Consider the following 21,533-nt stretch of genomic DNA (forward strand, 5'->3'; position numbering starts at 1 on the left):
AGCGGCCAAATCCTTGTGTGCATCCTAAAAAAACATGGGAAAGATGATAATGATGTAGAGGACCCTAATGAGGTTGAACATTGATTTTGATGGATTGAATAGTCTCCTGACAAATTGATGGTGTCTGAAAAGGTAACCCATCTTTTGTTGTGTTGTTTATTGGAAATAGGGAGAAAAAAATAAATAGTTTAGGTGATTTGTAATCCGCCGGAGAATTGGTCCAGCTGGCCCCTCAAGGGAGGGGGGGGGGTAGGGTCACCCTCAGGACCTGGCAGCAAGAAGACAGACTCAGGAGACTGATCGATAAATCAAAGGTTTCTTTTGGAAAGTACAATGCAGAAATTGCAATAGGGAGGGAATGACAACTGAGTGGATCAGTTGCCAAACGGAGCGCTCTGCCCCCAATGGGTCAGAGCTTATGTTATATAGCATGGCGTAAGCATTATCACTAGTATATACTTATAGTTTCCTAATGATTCAATGAGGTGTGTTGACATTTAGTAATAGCAGAAAGCAGCTTGTTGCTCTGAAGCCCTGCGGTTTCATGCAGAGAACATTATGTTGAAATAACAGTAGGCAGCTTTGGCGTCAACTCTTATAGTCGTTATAAGGTGATATTGTGCACAGCTATAGAGAGGCTCTGGGGATGGTCACTGATGTGTCTTGCAAGGTGACACTGGGTGTGAGCCTTGCAGGGCTAAGGAGGGGGGTGGTCAAGGCAGAAGAGCCGGGTGCAGCAGGAGGCTTTAGGCTGAGACAAAGGCCTAATGTAGATGTCATGACCACAGGTTAAGTTCCCATTTTAGTCCTAGGAGATACAGGTTCATATGGGAATTCATGTTGCCTTAGCTGGTTAATTGATTCTAATTCCCTCATGTTAATGGTTGGTTGGGGTTTCCTTAATGGCCGCTAGGTGGTGCCTCTGAGTCAGTTAGCTAGCGGGTCTAGTTGTTTTCATTGCCGGCTATTTAAGCCCGCCCATCAGGAGACTTGCGCTTCGCGTCGTTCCGTCTGAGTACAGATGGAACGCTCGCCGGATACCTCCGATTTCTGTCACAGTTAAAATATTCCTTGTCCACAGACATTTACCGTAGTTCCGTTAGTAACTAATTACTAGTTCTCAGTTCCTTTCCTGTATTCCCTTTGCAGCCGCCTCCGCTTCCGTCACAGTCCGTAGTTTGGAGTCCTGTCATAGCGGTCTCCTCACCTCACAGCCTGTTTGCTCCGCTTCAGTTACAGTCCGTAGTTTGGAGTCCTGTCATAGCGGTCTTCTCACCTCACAGTCAGTTTGCTGCTTCTCTCACGCAAGTACTCCTAGTGATATACAAATGTATTTGCTTTGTTTTGTTGCCTTATCAAATACTTCGAATTGTGTATAATTGTTATTAGGCTACCTTACTCATTCTATGATATTACGCTGTCATTAGCAGGTTCTTGCCAGATTGTGGAGTTTGCCTTGAAGGTGTGTTCTAGTCAGAGATAATAGTTTGTCACTGCTCTCCAGTCTGCATTGTCACACACGCCTCACACCACAGCAAACCTTTCCCTTTCTAGGTTATATTAGGATAGGGGTAACCTTCAATTTGAACATTCCTATTCCCAGTGAATATTGCTCGCCAATATTGAGCCTAGTAGCCTCTTCCCCTATTCCAAATAATAAAATAGAAAAACATTCTCATGTGTCCCATCTTCAGGACTTGCGCCCCTGTATGAACAGGATGGAGAGCTCAACATATTAAATACCAAGGTGAGCCTTTGCTGGTCCTATAGTTACAAGTTTGTTCTTCCTGTTTAAGAAGAAAACTAAGGAAGGCAATATTGTTATTTTCTCCACAGAAATTCTGTGTTAGCTCCCAGGAAGGTAGAAGTCAGTTGGAAGTCCAGAAGGTCCCCACAGAGTTCAGGTGAGCGTTACAGTAGATGGCAAGGCCTACTGTAGAAAAACAAGTTACTTTCTTTCAATGGGATGTTCCGATGACGTATTCCACATCTATGACAGGAAATCACCACAGCTATGCTGCTTCGGAAAATTTTCGGTGTCTCCGTCCTGCGTCGATGACCTCGATACGCTCCTTCGAGGACCTTCTCCGACGGCTGATGTCACCCGATGTGATATGTAGGACGCACGACGCCCGTAGCCTCAGTTGTAGATTTTTCCCAGAACGTGTGGCACCAATCTTCTGCCAGAATGACTACAGAAAGCCTCGCGGAAATGAAAGCTGCAATCGCATAAGAAATTCTGTAGAGGGGCAGGTAGGGAGGGAGCGATGTGGAATACGTCATCAGAACGTTACCAGGTAAGAAAGTAACTGGTTCTTTGAAGGGATTCGTTCCTCAACGTATTCCACATCTATGACAGACTCCCAAAGCAGTACCAACGTTAGGAGGTGGGAAAATAATTTAGAATTTTAGAATGCCTAATTAAATTGCAGAATAGAGGACCGCCTTTGCCAAAGGCCAAATCTTGCCCATGGATAGAATCCAAGGAGTAGTATTTGACAAAAGTATGGACAGAGGCCCATGTGGCTGCTTCACAAATGGGAACACCCCTCTGCAGGGCAGTAGAGGCAGCCACACCTCTAGTAGAATGGGCCCAAAAGCCTACCGGAGGGTCCTTACCCGCCAAGTGTTAACATTCAGAAATTGTCAAGATAATCTATCTTTACAAAGTCTGTTTAGTAACAGCTTGTCCCAAACGCCTTCCAGGGTACCCTACAAAGAGTTGATCGTCCAATCTGGCCCGGGACATGCGTGAGATGTAGAAACTTAAAGCTCTCCTAGGATCCAACCTATGGAGCCTCTCCTCTTCCTTACCAGGATGCGGAGGATAGAACGCTGGAAGAATAACCTTCTGGCTTAAATGAAATTCCAACACAACTTTCGGAAGAAAAGAAGGACGAACCCTAAGGACAGCCCTGTCCTTATGGAACACTGAAGGGTGGCTTAACGGAAAGTGCCTGCAACTCACTCTGCGAGCAGAAGTAACCACAATTAAAAATACAGTTTTCAAAGTCAACAGTCTCAAAGGGCAGGAATGCAAAGGCTCAAACGGAGCTCCCATGAGGAATTTTAGAACCAGGTTCAAATCCCAACCGGGCACCTGGAAAGTTGACGGTAGGAACACATTAGTGAGCCCTTTCAGAAACTGAGAACTCAAAGGAATTTTAAAATAAGAACACTCCTCGGACGAGTGCTTAAAGATGGACAGCGCCGCCAGGTAACCTTTAATGGTACCCACTTGCAGGCCCTTGTGGGCTAATGAAAGCAAAAAAGACAGAACCACAGGAATGGCACATGAAAAAGGATACACATTCTTAACGCTACAGCAGTCGCAGAACTTCTTCCAACGGCAACGGTACAGGGACTTCGTTGCAGGCCTTCTAGCCGAAAGCAACACCTCCTTCACGTCTTCAGGGAGGTCCCAATCCTTATACGTCAACCTTTCAGGAGCCAAGCGTGAAGGTTGAGGGACTTGACCTCTGGATGGAGAACCTGACCCTGACCCCCCCCATCCCATGAGAGCAGATCGTCTCGGTAGGGAAGATGGCGTGGAGGGCAGATGGACATGTCGAGAAGGTCTGGGTACCACGTTCTCCTGGCCCATGCTGGAGCAATGAGGATCATTCGGGAACCGAACCTCCGTAACCTCCACAGCACTTGCGGAATGACGGGGACTGGAGGAAACATGTACAGCAGTGGGAAGGACCACTCCACTACGAACGCGTCCCCTAAGGCTCCTCCTGGAGGAAATTCCCGCAAGCAAAATCTTTCGCACTTCTGGTTGACACTGGAGGCGAAGAGATCCCAAAGAGCGAAGATCTCCAGGAGAATTTCCTGAGCCAGCTCCCACTTGTGAGAGACCATGCTCTGCCTGCTCAGAGTGTCTGCCACCGCGTTTTTGTCTCCAGCCAGATGAACTGCCGGATTGAAACTTCCTGCTGGATGGCCCAAACCAGAGCTGCATCGCCTCTCTGCGCAGAGGGAGAGACCCTGCCCCCGTTTTTGTTGAGGTAGTGCATGGCCACTGTATTGTCCGTCAGAATCAGGACAGTCTTCCCCCACACAGACAGCAGAAAAGCCTTCAGGGCTAGCCTGACAGCCCTCGGCTCCAACAGATGGATATGGAGTCTGGACTCAGACGGAGACCAACGACTGTTGACTGTCAACTCGTTGGCATGAGCTCCCCATCCCGTGAAGGATGCGTCCGTCACGATCGTCACCTCCGGCCAAGGTAGCGAAAATGGAGCCCCTTTCATCAGATTGCCTTCGACGGCCCACCACAGAAGATCCTTGGTGACCGAGGGCGGTACCTGAACAGGATCTGACATCCTACCGGAGGACTGTGTCACTGCATCTTGAGAGCCCACTGCAGAGATCTCACCCAGAGCCTGGCCTCTGGCACCAGGAGAATGCAGGATGCCAAGAGGCCAAGCAACCTCAGGAACTCGAACGCTGGGAGACTCTGGGCATGTTGAAATTTGTGCACCATCTGCAGAATGTGATGCACCCTCACCTGGGTAGGAAAACACAGCCCCAGGGATGTGTCCAGCACTGCTCCGATGTACTGGAGCCGCTGGGTAAGTGTCAAGTGGGACTTCTTTAAGTTGAGGGAGAAGCCCAGCCTGTGAAGGGAGTGGCAGGTGACAGACAGATGATCCAGGACTTGCTCGGGAGAGCGCGCCCTGATCAACCAATCTTCCAGGTAGGGGTAGACGTGAATGCCCCCTTCCCTGAGATACGCTGCCACCACCACCATGAGTTTGGTGAAGACCCTCGGGGCGGAGGTCAATCCGAACTCCAGGACCCGAAACTGAAAGTGCGAGTCGGCAACCGCGAACCTCATGTACTTCTTGTGCTTGGGATGGATCGGCACATGAAAGTAAGCATCCTTGAGGTCAAGAGACACCAACCAGTCCTGAAGTTGAAGGGCCTGGAGGACTTGAGAGAGAGTAACCATCTTGAACTTGTCCTTCCTGAGGAGCTTGTTCAAGCCACGCAAGTCCATGATGGGTCTCAATCCCCCGTCTTTTTTCGGGATCAAAAAATAAGGGGAATACCATCCCTTGTTCCTCTCCGCTACAGGCACCAGTTCTATGGCGCCTTTCTCCAGCAAGGATTTGATTTCCTGCGCAAGGAGCGGATCCAGACTCATTCCCTGGTGGATTGTCGCGAGTCCTCTGCCGGAAAGGAAGACAGAAGCCGTGGGCTATGATCTCCAGAACCCACACATCTGAAGTAATGGCACGCCATTCTACAAGATGCTGCGCCAGCTTTCCCCCAACTGGCGAACCATGGGACATGGCCTCATGACTGAGCTGAAGCGGCAGTGCCTGAGGGCAAAGAGGCAACTGCCCAAGCGGCCTTGGCACCTCGAGTACCTTGTTTTCCACCTCTGGTACTCCTACAGTGGCCCCTTTGACTTGCAGTTCCCCTCGATCTACCAAAGGAAGAGTAGTATCGAAAGGAACCTCCCCTCCATTGCTGTCCCCTAGGATGAAAAGGCGGAGGGTTGGCGAACTGCAGCGCTCAATGACTTCACTGCAGCTTTGGAGATCTGCAACCTCTCAAGGCTCTCGTCAGCTTTGCTGCCAAAAAGATGTTCACCATCAAAGGACATGTTGCGAAGCCGGGCTTGTACGTCAGGAGCAAACCCGGGAGGATAGCTGAACGGCAACGTGCGCGCCTTGGAAACAAGACGACACGAAGCGACATAGGTTCGATCCCCGGGTCCGCGCTTAGAAACCTCTTGGTGTTTAAGCGCGTTATAAATACGCAACTAAGACAAAAAAAAACAATTACACAACTAAAAAAAAAACGAACAATTCCTGTAACAGCGCCTTGATGCCCACTGGCTGTGTGAGCGTTTTAAAAATGCAAAAATGCCAAAAAAAACACAAAGTCTGCCATGTCCAGACCCGACTGAACGGATTCACATGGCATACTTGCCATCCTGAACGAGGGCAAGAAAACCATCCCATTACTCCCCTTTGGAAATATGTTCAGCTGCCAAAGAAACACAATGCCACAGAGTGTGAGTCAAACGTGCTAAGGCACACACAGAGTTGGCTACCTGTAAAGCCACATCCCCTGAAGAAAACACTTTCTTCGCCCAGCCATCAAAACGTTTGTCATCCCTATCAGGAGGGATGGTAGGGTACGACACCTGCTTTGCCAGGGCCGTAGCCCCCTGCACCACCAAACTCTCCGGAGTGGGGTGCGTCGTCAAGTAGCAGGGGTCGCTACTGGCTGGACGCTATTTATTCAGCAACGACTTGCTCACTGCCGGGAGACTCTCTGGAGCAGTCCAAGCCGCAGCCACCTTTCTCTGTAAGGCCATATGAAATAACAGCACCGGGTCAGCGGGTGGACCTTGGTCAAGGATATCTGTCAGGTCATCCTGCAGAAAATCCACTGGTGGCGCAGACCACCCCAAGTACTCCGTCACCCTTGATATGAGTCGCCTGTACGAAGATTCAGCATGGGTACCAGGCCCAGGCCTGCCAAACTCAACCTCCGGGGAGGCATCAAGACCACTGGCATCGTGGAAAGACTGATGCAGGTCTTCCAACTGGCTATGACCAGATAACAAGTTATCAGGAACCTCATCAGGCACCAAACATTCCTCAGTCGTAATCCAGAGGCTGGAACAAATCCCTGGATGAGTGCACAGAAAAAGGCTCAAATACAGGCCTTACCGACTTCTTCAGGGCCTTCCTCGGAGTTTCCACCGATGCACGGGGTACCTCCGGTAAAGCCTCCCAAAAAGGCGTCGAGGGCGTTGACAAAATCGGTGTCGACGTAGAGCGTGGCGCCGATGGCTTCGACACAGACCTCGAGGGCTGTGCCCCAAGCGTGTCCTTCGATGGCCTCGGCACCGATGGCGTCAATGACTTCCTCGGAGGCAGAGCCTCGAGAGAGTCCCTCAACGAACATGGCGCTGATGGCGTCGACGTCTTCTTAGAAGACGTCACAGGCTCTACCGGTTTCGAGGGCGTTGAAGACCGGGACCTGGAGCGGGCATGGCTTGGCTAGAGCGATCCACCTTGTCCGACCGGGACCTCAAAGGTTCCCAGTGATCACGCCGACCGCCCGAGCCCGAAGGCGTGCGAACGGTGGCCCTAGCGCATTCCATGCTGGCTTCTTCCGAAGGCACGGACGGAACGGAGCACTGCGATTGGCAAATCGCCATCATCTCCGTATGAAATGCATCCCATTCCGCAGGAGAGGAATGCTTGGTGGGACAAGCAACCTGCCGTCTGACGAAGTCCTTGGATTAGGACGGGGAAGGCGACCGGTGGCTGCGCTTCCGCGAATGCCTTGAGGAGGCAGAGGAATGGCGGGAACCACTCCGGGACCGAGACCCCCCTGGACTTACGCCAACGATGCAGAGAGCCGCCCCTCGAATCGCCAGTTGAAAGCGCAGCGGATTTCGACTTTCGGGTATTGGAAACCTTACCAACAGAAAGCTTCTTTTTCCGTTCCCGCAAGGCCTTCGATGTTAACGAATGGCAATCGTCACAGTCATCCGTGGCGTGGTCCGTAAGTGACATCTTGGAACTGCAGTCCCGACACTTCTTGAATCCCGACCGCGGAGTGGAAGACTAAGACATGAGATCTTCTCAACAAACACGTTCGAAAGAACCGACAGAACTCAGAAGAACCGAGGCGTGCCGAGATCTCCGAAGCGAACACGTTCGCTGAAAAAATGGAACTGAGTCTACGGGCGTCGTGCGTCCTACATATAACATCGGGTGACATCAGCCGTCGGAGGAGGTCCTCGAAGGAGCGTATCGGCGTCATCGACGCAGGACGTAGAAAATGTTCTGAAACAGCACAGCTGTGGTGATTACCTGTTATAGATGTGGAATACGTCGGAGGAACCAATCCCTTCGAAGTGTGATTACTGTAATGTATAGCAGCAGGACGATCCTGCCACATCAGTACAGAATCCTTTCTTTTTGAGACAAAGTAGTTTATCTGCTGTGATGGAAGTATCTAGTACGGTAGCAGTAGGTAAATGGTAAAAAAAAATAGACGGACCACTTATTTGAGCTTCCATGTAACTAAGGGTTTCCAACTCCAACATGTCAATCACCGGGGGCACAAGGGGGCTGTACTGGAGCAGTGCCAAAGAAATCGAATATTGCTAGTTGAATTAAAAAATACCTCAGCAGCCAAGGGCTGTGCAAAGAATCTTCCAAAAATGGCCGAATAACATGCATTATGCACTATGAACTGGGACTATCCTGTTTGGTGATGTTTGTAAAATGGAAAGTGCTCTTTTTATACCGATGGAATACGGTTCCCCCTTTCAAATTCCTTATTTCAGGAGCTTGCTGAAGTTTTACATTGGAAGGGGATTGTAGAACTGAAAAGTATCCTTTTTTGCTGTGACTTCTGGAGGACATTTTTCGGTTCATACAGTAGAATGTAAAAAATAAAATAGGACTATACGATTGGTGCAAAACAAGAGAGTTTATTACCAAATATTCTCTTTTTAGATACATAAATCTCAGAAAAACCTTTACATTCCTTGACACTTTACATTGTAAAATTTCCAAACCCCTGTTAGAATATCAATATATGAAAGTGCGTTTAAATCCGTTTCCTACTTTTGAGATCTGAGGAGCAAGGAAACGCATTCCTCCTGCAAAACGACTCTGTAAAAGCGCTTGCTTGAAATTCCCACATCACATTGACTGTCACCTACTAGAAGAATTAAGAGTAAAAATGTTCACCTTTTGTATATAAGGATGTTTTTTTAAAGACAACATTTCTACTATAGAATTTAACTGCAAATAAATGTTGCTAATTTTAGCTTTAACTCGTTTTGTAAAAGTGTATTTTCATGATTGTTTTTTATGTGTTCTATGTTGTATACTGTCAACATATTGTTTGTACAGTTGTGTTGGGCTTGATAAAACCATACATTTCTAAAAAAAATTCAAATCAAAATGCCAAACAGGAACAAAGATAGAGGCAAGCGGACAGATAAGCCTATGCGCACTTAAAAAAATGTAGTGTTGTCCTACTGTACTCTTAGTCCATAGGCCAACTACCCACATTTGAAATATAGCCCCAAACAAGTAGGATTAAAGTATGATGTAGAGCAGCATTCCAGAAAAAATAAATCACTGTGTGGCATGGGCTTATGCTCTGTGATCATAGCGTCCAGTGTTAGTGTGACGTTATAGGGTGCTTATTAAGGGGCACGAGGGATGGGGCATATGGAGGAAAGGGGAATATGAACTAGAGAATACAGTCGTTCCAATGGATTTCTTTGTATTGTTTGGAAGTTAATAAGCACCCTAATAAATTGTGAATGACTAAGGTTACACTAATTAATTGAATTTCACAATGCCTTTATCCAAAACTATTACGCAGTACTGCCTGCCTAGACAAACAGGCTGCCCTGTAATTTATGTCAACAGGATAGTGCTTGCCGAATCAGACACATTAACCCAACACTTCAATTGCAACATCAATACATTTATTGTGTTAGTTTGTAGTAGTCAAGCACACTTGACTTCTGAATTCTAAGAAACATAGCAATGATCCTATAAAGAAGTGTCAGACTAACACATCCAACGTGAAGCTGTAACAGACAGGATATTAAAGTTTTCTATGACAGAGAGCAGGTAAGAAGAGATTCTTTGCATTTCCTACAGACAAGGAAAGTTCAATCAAAAGCTCCTTTCTCCTCCATATTTATTTGTACTGCAGCCATTCTCTTGCTAAGTTCTCTTCTATGAATCACATCTATAGAAATATTGCCGTCTGTATATTTCAGAAAGCAAGTGGGTTTATAACCCTTTTCTAAGTTTCAAAAAGTCTTTTCAGGCGCAGATTAGGCTGGAAAGAATGAATACAGCCATGGCCATTACATTTGGATGGTCCCTTCAACTAAGTGGTCCATTTGTGCTGGGTTTATGGATATTCTGTTGTAGGCGTGCATGTGTTTAGCTAATGGATTAAGTTGGCTAATTGGGGGAAAAGACTTTATGGAGATAACCACATCTAACCCTTCAATTGCTTTGTGCCTATTGCACTGGATTTGAAATTTGAACACTGATTGATGGGGGCCGAGAGCATGGCCTTGAGTGAGAGATTTGGTTTGATTGTGTTGGACCCAACATCTAGCATGTGGTACGATGTACCGCTCACTGCAAATTGGTAACAATTATGTAGGAAGAGTCAAGTACATACCATTGCAACATACAGGTATGACATTACTACCACAAGCTACAAGATCATTTGATGCGCGAAGAACAGTAGTGGGTAGGAATCCCATGAGAAATTTCAGCTGTCAGCAGAAACCTTTGGTTATGGAGTTTACTTGGGATACAAAAGGGAGGCCCACGCCAAATGTGATCAGGCGTTTCTTACCTTTTGAATGGGTGTGGTTGGTGCCACCTTCAAAGCTTGACAAATGAAGAAGGGGAGGGGCTTGCCTAGCCTGATAGAATTTTCAAATATATGCAATGCTTAGTTTGCATTAGGCAGTTAATGATTGTCAGGCGACTTCCAGATGTAGTTTAAGGTGGATTAGTTTGTTCGGAGTCTAAAGCCAGAGGGTCACTATACTAGCTTCATGGGTGAAATGTTTGCATTGCTGATGGGAGTTGATTTGGTTTCAAACAGTTTACAGCTTTAATAATTAATGAAGCATGCAGCTCTGTTGAAGGGGCATTGTGACATTTCACATCACAACAGCGCTCTGAAACATCTTTTGTGTGTGAAGGTATTCAATGCACCATTTATTTTTCAAGATATTAGCAAATTTGGCTTTGTACTGGTTATAAGGGGCCTCATAGTTTGGCGATAGTGGCATATATCGCAAGGTGAGAGTTTCTGATGGACAGAGGTAATCTGGAATACTTACAGAAAGGTAGCAGTAGTTTATTTTTCGCTGAGGTTCCTGGCCCAAACAGAGGTGATGGAGCCAATGCTTTTGGCTTTCCACAATGACCTACTGCTATGTTGAAGAGTAACGCATGATTTAACCATACAAAAGAGCTGTAGACCACATGAGAGAGCCTAAGCATAGTCTGATACAAAGGTGGTATTCAACTATGTCTTTCTTTTGCAGCCTATGGCGACTGTGAGAAAGGTCCCACAGGAATGGAGCCAACTTTAAATTCTTGTCTGTAATTCTAAAAGCGGTGTGGAGAAGTCACCTTATGACTATAGCCTTGGAGCAGTCTGCAGTTGTTGCGCCTTGTCCTATGGAGAATGTATGCTCCTGCGGGGTCGGCCACTGCAAAGAGATCCGAAGAACATTGCTTTCTAGGAGGTGGTTCGGGGGTGGGTGAGGGCATAAAATGTGCAAGCATTTAGAGGTCCTGGGTACACGTCTATTTAACCTCTGATCTTGGCATATGGCAATAAAAATGACACTCATTGATAGTCCTGCCTCTGTAATGAAGTCAAAAGATTTTGTATTCCTAGATTGTGACCTTTGCTGAAATGATGAGTGTTAAAACTTACTGTAACCTGGTATGGAACGGTAGACTCTTTCTGGCTGGGAGATTTGTACAATGTTGCAAACCTGGGGAGAAAAAGCCATAGATTGTAAGAATGCCGACATAAAACTTTGAGAATATCCCCAAAAAAACAACAAGTATTTAGCTTGGAGAAACAAGGACTACTAATAAACATGCCCAAAAGAATAACATGACATACTTAAATCATATAAAAACATTATTCCTCCAAGATGCAGATCAAAGGGTGGCAAACACTCCATGATTAGCTCATTAGATGCCAAAACTTTTTTTTTTTTTTAAGACTTTTTTTATTGGTGGTCCAGCAAACACAAAACACAGTTACAGCTCCATCGTGCAAATTGGAGTTAAAATTGTAAGGTAAGAGAAAGAAAAAAAACAGTACATATATCATGCATCTTCCCGAGGTGGCGCGTCTACACATCGCCGTCATCATCAGAGATCATATCACAAAGAAACATTCTGAGGGGTCCCCAAATATCCTTAGGTCTGCATACCGAAGGGCGGGTGAGGACAAACTGTTCAGCCTCGTTTACATAAACCAGCTCCCGGAGGAACTGCTTAACAGTGGGTAGCGCCGGATTTTTCCATTGTTGCAGAATACATTTTTTAGCCACTGCACATGTGACATTGAACAGTCTTCTGACCTTTTCGGAGCATTTTCCTATATCTCCGAATAAATATTTCTGTGGAGTCAATACCGGGGGGATTTGTGTGATTTCCTCAAGTATATCCGCCACCTCCCTCCAGAACCCAGCCACCACCGGGCAGCTCCAATACATGTGAAGCGAGCCAGCGTAATCCGCTTTGCATTTAGGGCATTGACTTGGACCATCTGAAACAAACTTGGCTATCTTGGCCGGGGTATAGTGGAATCTGTGAAGAATTTTAAACTGGATCACACATAGTCCAGCATTCAGGGAAACTTTCTTGGTAAGAGAACAGTACCTGTCCCAAGTCTTATCGTCTATAAGGAACTGGAGATCTTTTTCCCATTTATCCCTGTTCAAATTAGAAGTGGGTGTGTGCGCTTGTACTATGGCATATAGGCTGGAGACCCTCAAGCGGTCTCCGGCCGTGATCATCTGCACGCAGGGGTGTGTAGGGGGTTCATCAGGGAAAGACACCCAGTGTTTCTGGAAGGCCGATCTCATACGATAGTATTGCAGAACCCTGAGTTGGCCCCTGCCAAACACCCCAGTTATCTGCTGAAGGGTAGCGAACTTTCCCTCAATAAACATATCCCCCAGGCGCATCTCGTCATTGGGGTCCCAGGCTGAACGTAGGCAGACATCGTGTGTCGGAGGGATAGCAAGGTAGTTCCAGAGGGTGACCTCCGGATTATACAAGGTCGACAATCCCAGTTTTTTTAATATTGCCCTCCAGGCACCAATCGTACAACTTACCGGGTTGAAATCGCATGTATCCCTATAATGAGTATCAAAAATTACAGACACTATGTTCGTGGGGGAGGTGGTGAGCTCTTCTACATCCACGTGCGGGGGGCCCCCAACCCCGGAATACCAATATTTAGAGAATTGGGCCTGGGACACATAATAATACAGTTCAAAGTCAGGTGCCGCTAGGCCACCCGAGGAGTATGGTTCAATTATCTTACCCCACCCTATGCTAGGAGTCTGCCCGTGCTATAGGAAGGCTGTAACCATTGGCCTAAGTTTAGTGAAAAAGAGTCTTCCCGGCCAAATCGGTATGTTCACGAACAGGTACAATCATTTAGGTAGAACTATCATTTTAAGAACTGCTATCCTGCCATGGAGTGATATGGAAGGCAGTCCCATAATAGCAGTTTAGTCTTCAAGGCCTGTAGTGTGACATTGGGCCTCATTACGACCCAGGCGGTAAGTTACCGCCTGGGCCGTGACTTTACCACCATGGCGTAAACTACGTTTACGCCATGGTGGTTGGCGGACTTACCGCCCCATTCCGACCTAGGCGGGGCGGTAAGTCCCCAATCCCCATTTACCCTTCCCCATTCCCATTTTTGCCCCATAGGGCATAATGGGAGTGGGGAAGGCGTTAATTACGCCACCGTAAATTACGGTGGCGTAATTAACTCCATGGTCCCTTAGCGCCATGGATTTTAACACCTGCTAAAAGCAGGTGTTAAAAGCACCATGGCGCTAGGGGACCTCGTAATCAGGCGGTAAGGGTCGGCGCTGTTAACGCTGCCGTAAACCCCTTACCGCCTGAGTTGTAATGAGGCCCATTGTGATTGTCAGTGTATAGCCTATTTTTCCCGTGCAAAACAAGTATTCCCAAATATCTGATGGACTCATTGGACCACTTCAGCCCGCCCAGAGAGCCAGGGCAGCCAGTTGCCGGTGTAAGAGGGAAAACCACTGACTTATCCTTGCTTATGGAGTAGCCAGAGTGTGCAGTAAATTCTTGAATCTCCGCCAATATGGGCGCTAGGTTGTTTTCCGGTTCACGGATGTATAAGAGCGTGTCATCCGCGTAAAGGGATATTAGCTGGGTGGCCCCTTTCAGGTTAATGCCCCTGTTGGAATGCCGGAGCCTGACCGCTATTGCCATGGGTTCTATTGTTAAGGCAAACAGTATAGGCGAAAATGGGCAGCCCTGCCTAGTGCCCCTCCCCAATAGGAACATATCTGAGATCGACTGATTGGTCAGAACCCTGGCACCGGGTTTCGTATAGAGCAATTTCACGTACCTAATGAAGTTCGGGCCTATCCCAAATGACTCTAGTACTGCTAGTAAGTAGGTCCAGGACACAGAGTCGAAGGCCTTCTCAGCATCTAATGATACGGCCACAGCGTTCCTGCCCGGGTCAATTTGGGCCATTATGCCAAAGAGCCTACGCAGGTTAAGTGCCGTAGATCTAGCGGGGATAAACCCATTCTGGTCAGGGTGAACAAGTGCAGGGACCGCCGGTAAAAGCCTGTTGGCCAGTACCTTGGCGAATATTTTGGCATCTGTATTAATGAGAGATAGCGCCTATAGGACGACATATCCTGAGGCGGGCGGCGAGGTTTAGGGTGAACAGTTATTAACGCCTCTCTCATGGATGGAGGCAATATGTTACATTGGAGGGATTCCTCCCAGATCCGCAATAACAATGGAACAAGCTCAGCGCTGTACTCCTTGTAGAACTCTGCACCCAGGCCGTCTAACCCAGGAGCTTTATTGGACGATAGATCTTTAATCGCCTCAGCAATCTCATCTGTAGTGAGAGGTTGGTCCAGTGCAAGAAGGGTCTCCTCATGGAGTTTCGGCATCGTCAGTGCCTCAAGATATGTCCTTATCTCAGTAGCCGATTTAGTGTCTCCATTTCTATACAGTTGTTCGTAAAACCCAACAAACTCAGCATTTATCCCGTTCTCATTTAGTAACACAGCGCCGTTGGGCGTATTTATGCTGGTAATACGATTAGGGTGTCGGTTCTGTTTGAGTAGATTGGATAGTGTCCTACCCGCCTTGTTGCCATCGCCATACCTACGGGCTCGGATCGGGGCCGCCATGTACTGTACTTCCCTAGAGGCTAGTTTGCCAAATTCCTGAAGATGTTGCTGTATGTCCGCTAGTATGGCCTTATCATGGGTGTGAGCATAAGTGTCCTCCAGTAATTTCAGTTCACCTTCAGTCTGGGTCAGTTCAGCCCTGACTCCTTTAAGCAGACCCACAGATTTGGACAGTAGTGTGCCTCTGATCCAGACCTTGAAGGATTCCCACACCGTGGAACACCTATCAACTGAATCGATATTAATTTCAAGGAACTCCGAGATTTCAGCGTGCAACCCCTCCACCACCCCGGGGTCCCTCAGCAAACCCTCGGGCATCCTCCATCTCCTAGGGGATCTAGGGCAATTGTGAAGTGCGACCTCAAGTGTTATAGGGGCATGGTCAGACAGTGTGCGGGACAGTATTTCACAAGTCTTTGTTCCAGCAATCAAAGAGGGGGAGACAAACCAGTAATCGATTCTGGACTCTGAATCATGCACCGATGAATAGAACATGTAACCCCTCGCAGTCGGGTGGAGAACTCGCCAGGCATCTTCGAGGGAGAGCTGGGAAAGGACACTTTGCATAGTGAGAACAGCCCTACTCGGTGCTCTAATAATCGTGCTGGATCTATCAAGTACCTGGTCCATAGCAATATTGAAATCTCCTCCCCAGACTATAGTAGGGATATCGATAGCAGTGATCAATTGGTATACATCTGTATAAAAGGCGGGATCATCAATGTTCGGACCATAAGTGTTGACCAGCAATATCGGCTGACCTGCAATCGAGCCCCAAACAAGAACATATCTACCCTGAGGGTCTAGTTTATGGCCATCAAGCCGGAGCCCAAGATTCGGGTGTATGAGCGTAGCGACACCCCTGGACTGAGACGAGTAGTTGGTACAGAACCTGGACTTACCCCAACCAGGCAACATGAACTCGTTATCGGTGCCAACAGTATGTGTTTCCTGTAGCATAACAATTTGGGCACTCTGCCTGACAATGTAATTTCCCACCTTCTTGGCCTTCAAACGATTATTCAGTCCCCTTACATTCCATGAGACAAGTTTAATCCTCAGAGCGTGGGCAGAGCTTTACAAAAAAAATGTACGGATAGTAACACAACCTCTCAGACGCAGTATCAGCCGTTATGGGCCGTGTCAGTGCATTCCAGACCACTTGCTTCAACAGTAACTAATAACCATTTCCAACAAGAACTTTCTCAGAACAGAGACCCATGCAGTGGGGGAACCTTCCCATTACAAACCATGGGGTTTGAAAAAAACAATCCCCCATTTTCCACCCCCAATCCCGCCCACCACCCTCACCGTCTCCCCCAACTCGACAGTGTCCGACCCCAAACTTGTGGAATACTCCTGGGGTAGCCATGTTGCCTCACATGACCGCCATACACGGCTTCCAGCGCCACCACTCAAAGAAGATGGCTGACTGTAATATCAGATCAAAGGGGCCCGTAAAATAGGGCCAGCAACCACCAGATGCCAAAATACTAAAGTATGTAAATCTTAGTCTGCCGGCCGAGGTCTACTGTTGTGGGCAGGCCGCTCCCCTGTTGGAGGGAGGGGTATGGAGGACTCAATATATGATAGGGCTTCAGATGGGTTCTCAAAAAAGTGCGATCTTCCAGCATGCTGAATTCTCATTTTGGCCGGAAACATCAAGGCGTATGTGACCTGCCGTTCTCTGAGGAGCTTCTTGACGGGTTCATAAGAGCGTCTAAGCTAGCCTGGACAGAGGCGGAGAAGTCGGGATAGATATGTATACGGTTGCCTTCATAGTGCAATGTGCCGGTCTCTCTGGCTAAACAGAGGATTGTGTCTCTGTCCCTGTAGTTCAGGAGTCTAGCAATTATTGTTTGCGGCGGTGCCCCCGGCTTGGGCGCCGATGCTAGGGTGCGGTGCGCTCTCTCAACCAGGAAGTGCTCGGACAGTGCCTCGGGTCCAAATAAGGATTTGAAAAGTTCTTCCACATGTTTCTCCATTTGGCCCTTGCCGAAGGATTCGGCCACACCAACCACACGAACATTGTTCCTCCTAGACCTGGATTGAAGGTCCTCACACTTGCTCTGAAGCTTGCTCATTGTGTCTTTGATGTAGGATATATCTCGACTGTGGTGCCCAATAGTATCTTCGTTAGCACTTATCCTGCCTTCAACCTCAGTGACACGGGCACTCTCCTTATCGATTCTGGCCTTCAAGGAGCCTATGGTAGCAACAATCTCATCCAACTTGGTATTCACAGCCAGGAATCCGTTCTGAACTAGCGTGGCCAGTTTATCCTCCCTGTCCAACACATCCCGTTCGCCCTGTTCTCCCTCATTGGGCTGCGTGCCAATTGTCACAGCGTGGCTAGCAGTATTGGTGAATGTGTCCATAGAGCCCTTCTTCTTGCCACCAGGGGTCTTAGAGGCTCGGTTTGACTTGCTCGGTTCCCCCATGTTTATATCGAGTCTGTGCGTATATTAGGTCCGTCGCAGGAACTCCGCAGGGTCGAGGTCCCCACTCCAGGGAGCGGGCAAAGGGAACTTCAACTAAGTGCGGCAGTACGCCACTGCAGGATTGCAAGATCATGATGGATTGTGTCCTCCCACGTATATGGTGTCCAGCAAAACCACCAGTATAGTGGTTCCCAGGGGTCTTCCCCAGCTGTCAGGGCAGAATCAGAATGGCCGCGTGGCAATTGTAGTGAGGGGGTGAGTAATCGTCCCAGCCAGCCAGGATCTGACACCGGCAACACGTAGGGTGCACTGCAGACCAATATACAAAGCGACTGTGGGTCTAGAGTGGCAGGTAGAAATCAGGGGGTCTGCAGCCCCAGATCAGGAGGTCTTGAGTGGTACTCTGCAACCCAGCACCAGATGCCGCCTCACCAAACGAGCGAGAGAATCCAGGAGTAGTCCCAGTTGTTCAGCCCAGTTGACAACAGCTGTTCGTAGGGTTTCCGGCATTCAGCAACACGGCAACCGTATATCAACCGAAGCACAACAATTCAATAGGTGAGAGCATGGGCTCATCGGACCATGTGTGTGGTATAGCCGGCCCCCTGCCGCCAAGCCAAGCAGAGGGGCTCAAAGGGAAGTAAGCGGCGCAACAGGGGCACCACGTTTGCTGGAGGAACTCAGAACCACGAGGGAGCGACCCTTGCGGCCCCGCCAGGGCACTGTGTCTCCTCCTCCGACTCCCGGCAGCAGCTTACTTGGCTTGTCGGGTCCGGCGTAGTCCGGATCCAGCACCGGCAGGAGTCGCGTACCACCAGAGCGAGGGAGGGAGGGAGGACAGCCCAGCAGCGATGGTTCGAGGCAGGGACCTGGACACTGTCAGACCATCCAGCGCAGCGACGAGTCACCCGCGACGTCTTCTCCGTAGGATATCAGAGTCGGGCGCCAAGGAGATAGCTCCGCCCAACAGCGGCCTTCAGCGACCAGCACCCACGCCAGTCGGGTAAGTTCCTCTGGAGCCGCGAGTCAGGCCGGGAGCGCCCCCCGTGTCGGTGGAACTTCTCGAGGGCAGAACTCAGCAATGCAGCACCGTGGGGGACTCAAATTTCCACCATCCGCATATGAGCCCGGCTGCAACCGGCACATCGAATTACAGCAAGCCAGCCAGCCTGTGTAGGGATCTATAAGCGCAGGATGTAAAGGTGACGCGGGAGCTTCGGGCTTAAGCGGCCATTTTCTCTGTGCGCAACAGCACCCCCGTCTTAGATGCCAAATCTTGATATATTGAGTGTGCATTAAATACAATTAGTAAGGGGACTAAGAAAATCAGTAGTCATCTGATCTAATAAGGTCCAGACTGTGCCCTCAGCTACCCTTTGGACAAACATTGGAGGATTTTCTATGAAAAAGACTAGTAAAACAAGCAGGCAGTAGTTTCATATACGGTTTAGTGGTTGTGAATACCTTCAGAGTGTTTACATAATACAGACCTAACAAGAAGTGCAATGCCTTTGGGCAGTGATGTCATCTTTTATGTAATGAGTGTTAGTCTTAGCAGTGCACAGTGGTGGCGCGAGTTATGGTTACTTAGCTTACCATAACTAGAAAATTCCTGGGGTTTTTCGGTTTTACGTAACCATAATATGGATAGGTTGGTAGTACTACAGAGTAACTGCAATGTGCCTTTAAAAAACTTTTTGCATGGAATTTGATAGGTTTTTCTCAGGGCAACTGAAACATAACATCCCTTTAACAACGTATTTTCACTGAATTTCATAGCTTTTTAGTAGAGCAACTAAAGCATAACATCCCTTTAACAACGTTTTTTCACTCAATTTGATAGGTTTTTACCAGGATACCCTTAGTTTGTAAAGATGTACCGTACAACATACTGAACCCGCGGGCACCATGTTAATGCGCATAGCAGTCGCTGAGTATGCGTCTGGTCGTGGACATCAGGTGGCATCCAACCTGCTTAGAAAGGCACAGGTTCTCGTACATAGTGGTACCATTCAGAAAACACAAGGAACATGTACAAACAGCACCATGTACATGAATTGCATGGCAAAATTGAGTAGTTCTGGAAACTGTGTACTATGAAAAAAACAGAACAAAGGCATTTGGGGTGCACCATAACAGAATGCACCAATAAGAGGAGTGACATCTGCCTTCAACAATCTTCTGTTGCTTTACATGGAAACAAAGAACGAACAGCCACAGTAAGGACTGGAAATTACTAAGACCAGAACGTCATCGCAACGTAGTAAGTACACTAAAGTTTGTCTGATATTGCACAGGTGGTGCAGTATACAATGGTAGATAAGCATAACGTTTCTTTTTCTACACCGCAATGTGAAGCACCTTAGAGTGGCTGGAATAGAATTTCCCTCATGACAAAATCACTTACGCTAGTACCCCATTGGTACGCACCGCAGACTGAAATGTGAAATATGCAATATGGAAGAATAGGGGAAAATTTTGCTGCCTTAAAACATTACGTACAAGGACATATTATGGACAAAATAAAATACCACTCCCCGACCTGCACGTGCACCCCTTCCCCATTTCATAGCCTGCCATCCCCTCAAAATCTATGTGATCACAGATGTTACGATGATACCTCAAATCCCTTCCTACCCTCATGACCAACTTGTACAAATCCCCAATTCCCCACAATATTGATCCACTTCTGCTACCCCTTCCATTTCGTAATAGTATCTATGAATGTGTGGAAATGAAGGTATGTAAATTGTTCCTGAGTGTATGTGTGGCTTTTCCTTTGTTTTTAAAATCCCGTTATGACTCAGCAGCACACACAACTGGTGGGAATGACTGCAATTAAACAAAAGGTAGGTGTCCTACGGACAACGCACCGGGCCGGCCTATCTGCAATCACAATGGAGGCATCCGTACCACGCCAGTACGAACCACATGTCCGCATCTTGTGAACCACTTGAAGTAGTTGAGGGAGTGGACGTTTGTCCGTTGCACAAGTACGCGCATGCATATTTCTTCCTCTGTCTCCTGGTAACACCGCCCCTGTCCAGCATATGCGAAGAAACTTGTGACGAACTTTAAGTAGTTTGAGGCGCTCACCCACGTCCTACAGGTAGCTGTATACAAAAATCCCAGCTGCTATATCCTACAAACACCCAGCTTGTCCCAAAACGGCCGGAGCACGTGTGTCGCACTATTAATCAGTCCAGAGATCCCAACCGTGTGCATAGGACATCTATGCACATGCGCACAAAGTATTCCTCCCAAAACGTGTCCTGCAGACAGCCGTCCCAATCGAGAACATTTGCGACATCACCATGCAACCGCACCCACGCACAGTGGGCCCTTATATCGCTCCGGACCATCAGACAGTGGTTAAGTACAATGTTCTGCAATTTATGAAGTGTTAATGGGAAAGTACATGCTTACAAACACCCCACAATGTGCCATTGGACATGTATGTATTTGGTGCAGTGATGTAGGCCTCTTTGCTGGTTGCAAGGTCACCACAGCAGCCCTACAAAAGGCCACACCCCAGAACTGCTCTGCATTCTGGTTGTAACTTTTCATAACAGAGTAGTCGCCCACATAGCTTTGAGGTGTAATTGAATTTGGAACAATTTATGCTATGCTTCATTACCTTAGTAATGGCAACCGTGTCAGCCAGACTCACTACGCACAGTAATGCAGAAAAGTATTAACGCCCCTTCCTGTGAACCACACCCTCAGTACTGATAATCCCCACTGTCCCATTCCCATTGCCAGCATGCCGAAAACGCTAGCATGTGGCACGTGCGTTTCCCCAAGTACCGCGAGGGCCGCGCCATAGTAAAGCACAAACAGGCCTTCTTCCCTTTCCACTAGCTTCTTTCCAGCACCCCTCATTGGGTACTGTTAAATAGTCACACACGCAGCCACCAATCACATTAAAGCGCTCTCCATGTAACACAATCAGTTCTGTACAAGATTCCTCTGCGTACACACCACACCCAGAAATATTACTGCGCAAGCCCTTAGCCTCCACAGTCCCATTTCCATGCCTGCCATCCTCAAAAGGCCCGGATGTGGCTTTCGTGCGGTGTGCAGGCATGGGG

The 21,533-nt window shown here is 47.9% G+C and overlaps 1 protein-coding gene across 2 annotated transcripts in view; it reads right to left on the reverse strand.

The window, feature by feature from the left end:
- RAD51C (RAD51 paralog C) overlaps positions 1-21,533 on the reverse strand; it is a 609,255-nt gene that overhangs the window by 68,335 nt on the left and 519,387 nt on the right. For both annotated transcript variants that reach the window (XM_069615161.1, XM_069615160.1), the window contains exon 8: positions 11,488-11,548. In XM_069615161.1, coding sequence (XP_069471262.1) covers positions 11,488-11,548 — 61 coding nt within the window. The remainder of the gene's footprint in view (positions 1-11,487; positions 11,549-21,533) is intronic.

Source organism: Ambystoma mexicanum, chromosome 9 (genome assembly GCF_040938575.1).
Source record: "Ambystoma mexicanum isolate Mex_15411 chromosome 9, UKY_AmexF1_1, whole genome shotgun sequence".
NCBI lineage: Eukaryota > Metazoa > Chordata > Amphibia > Caudata > Ambystomatidae > Ambystoma > Ambystoma mexicanum.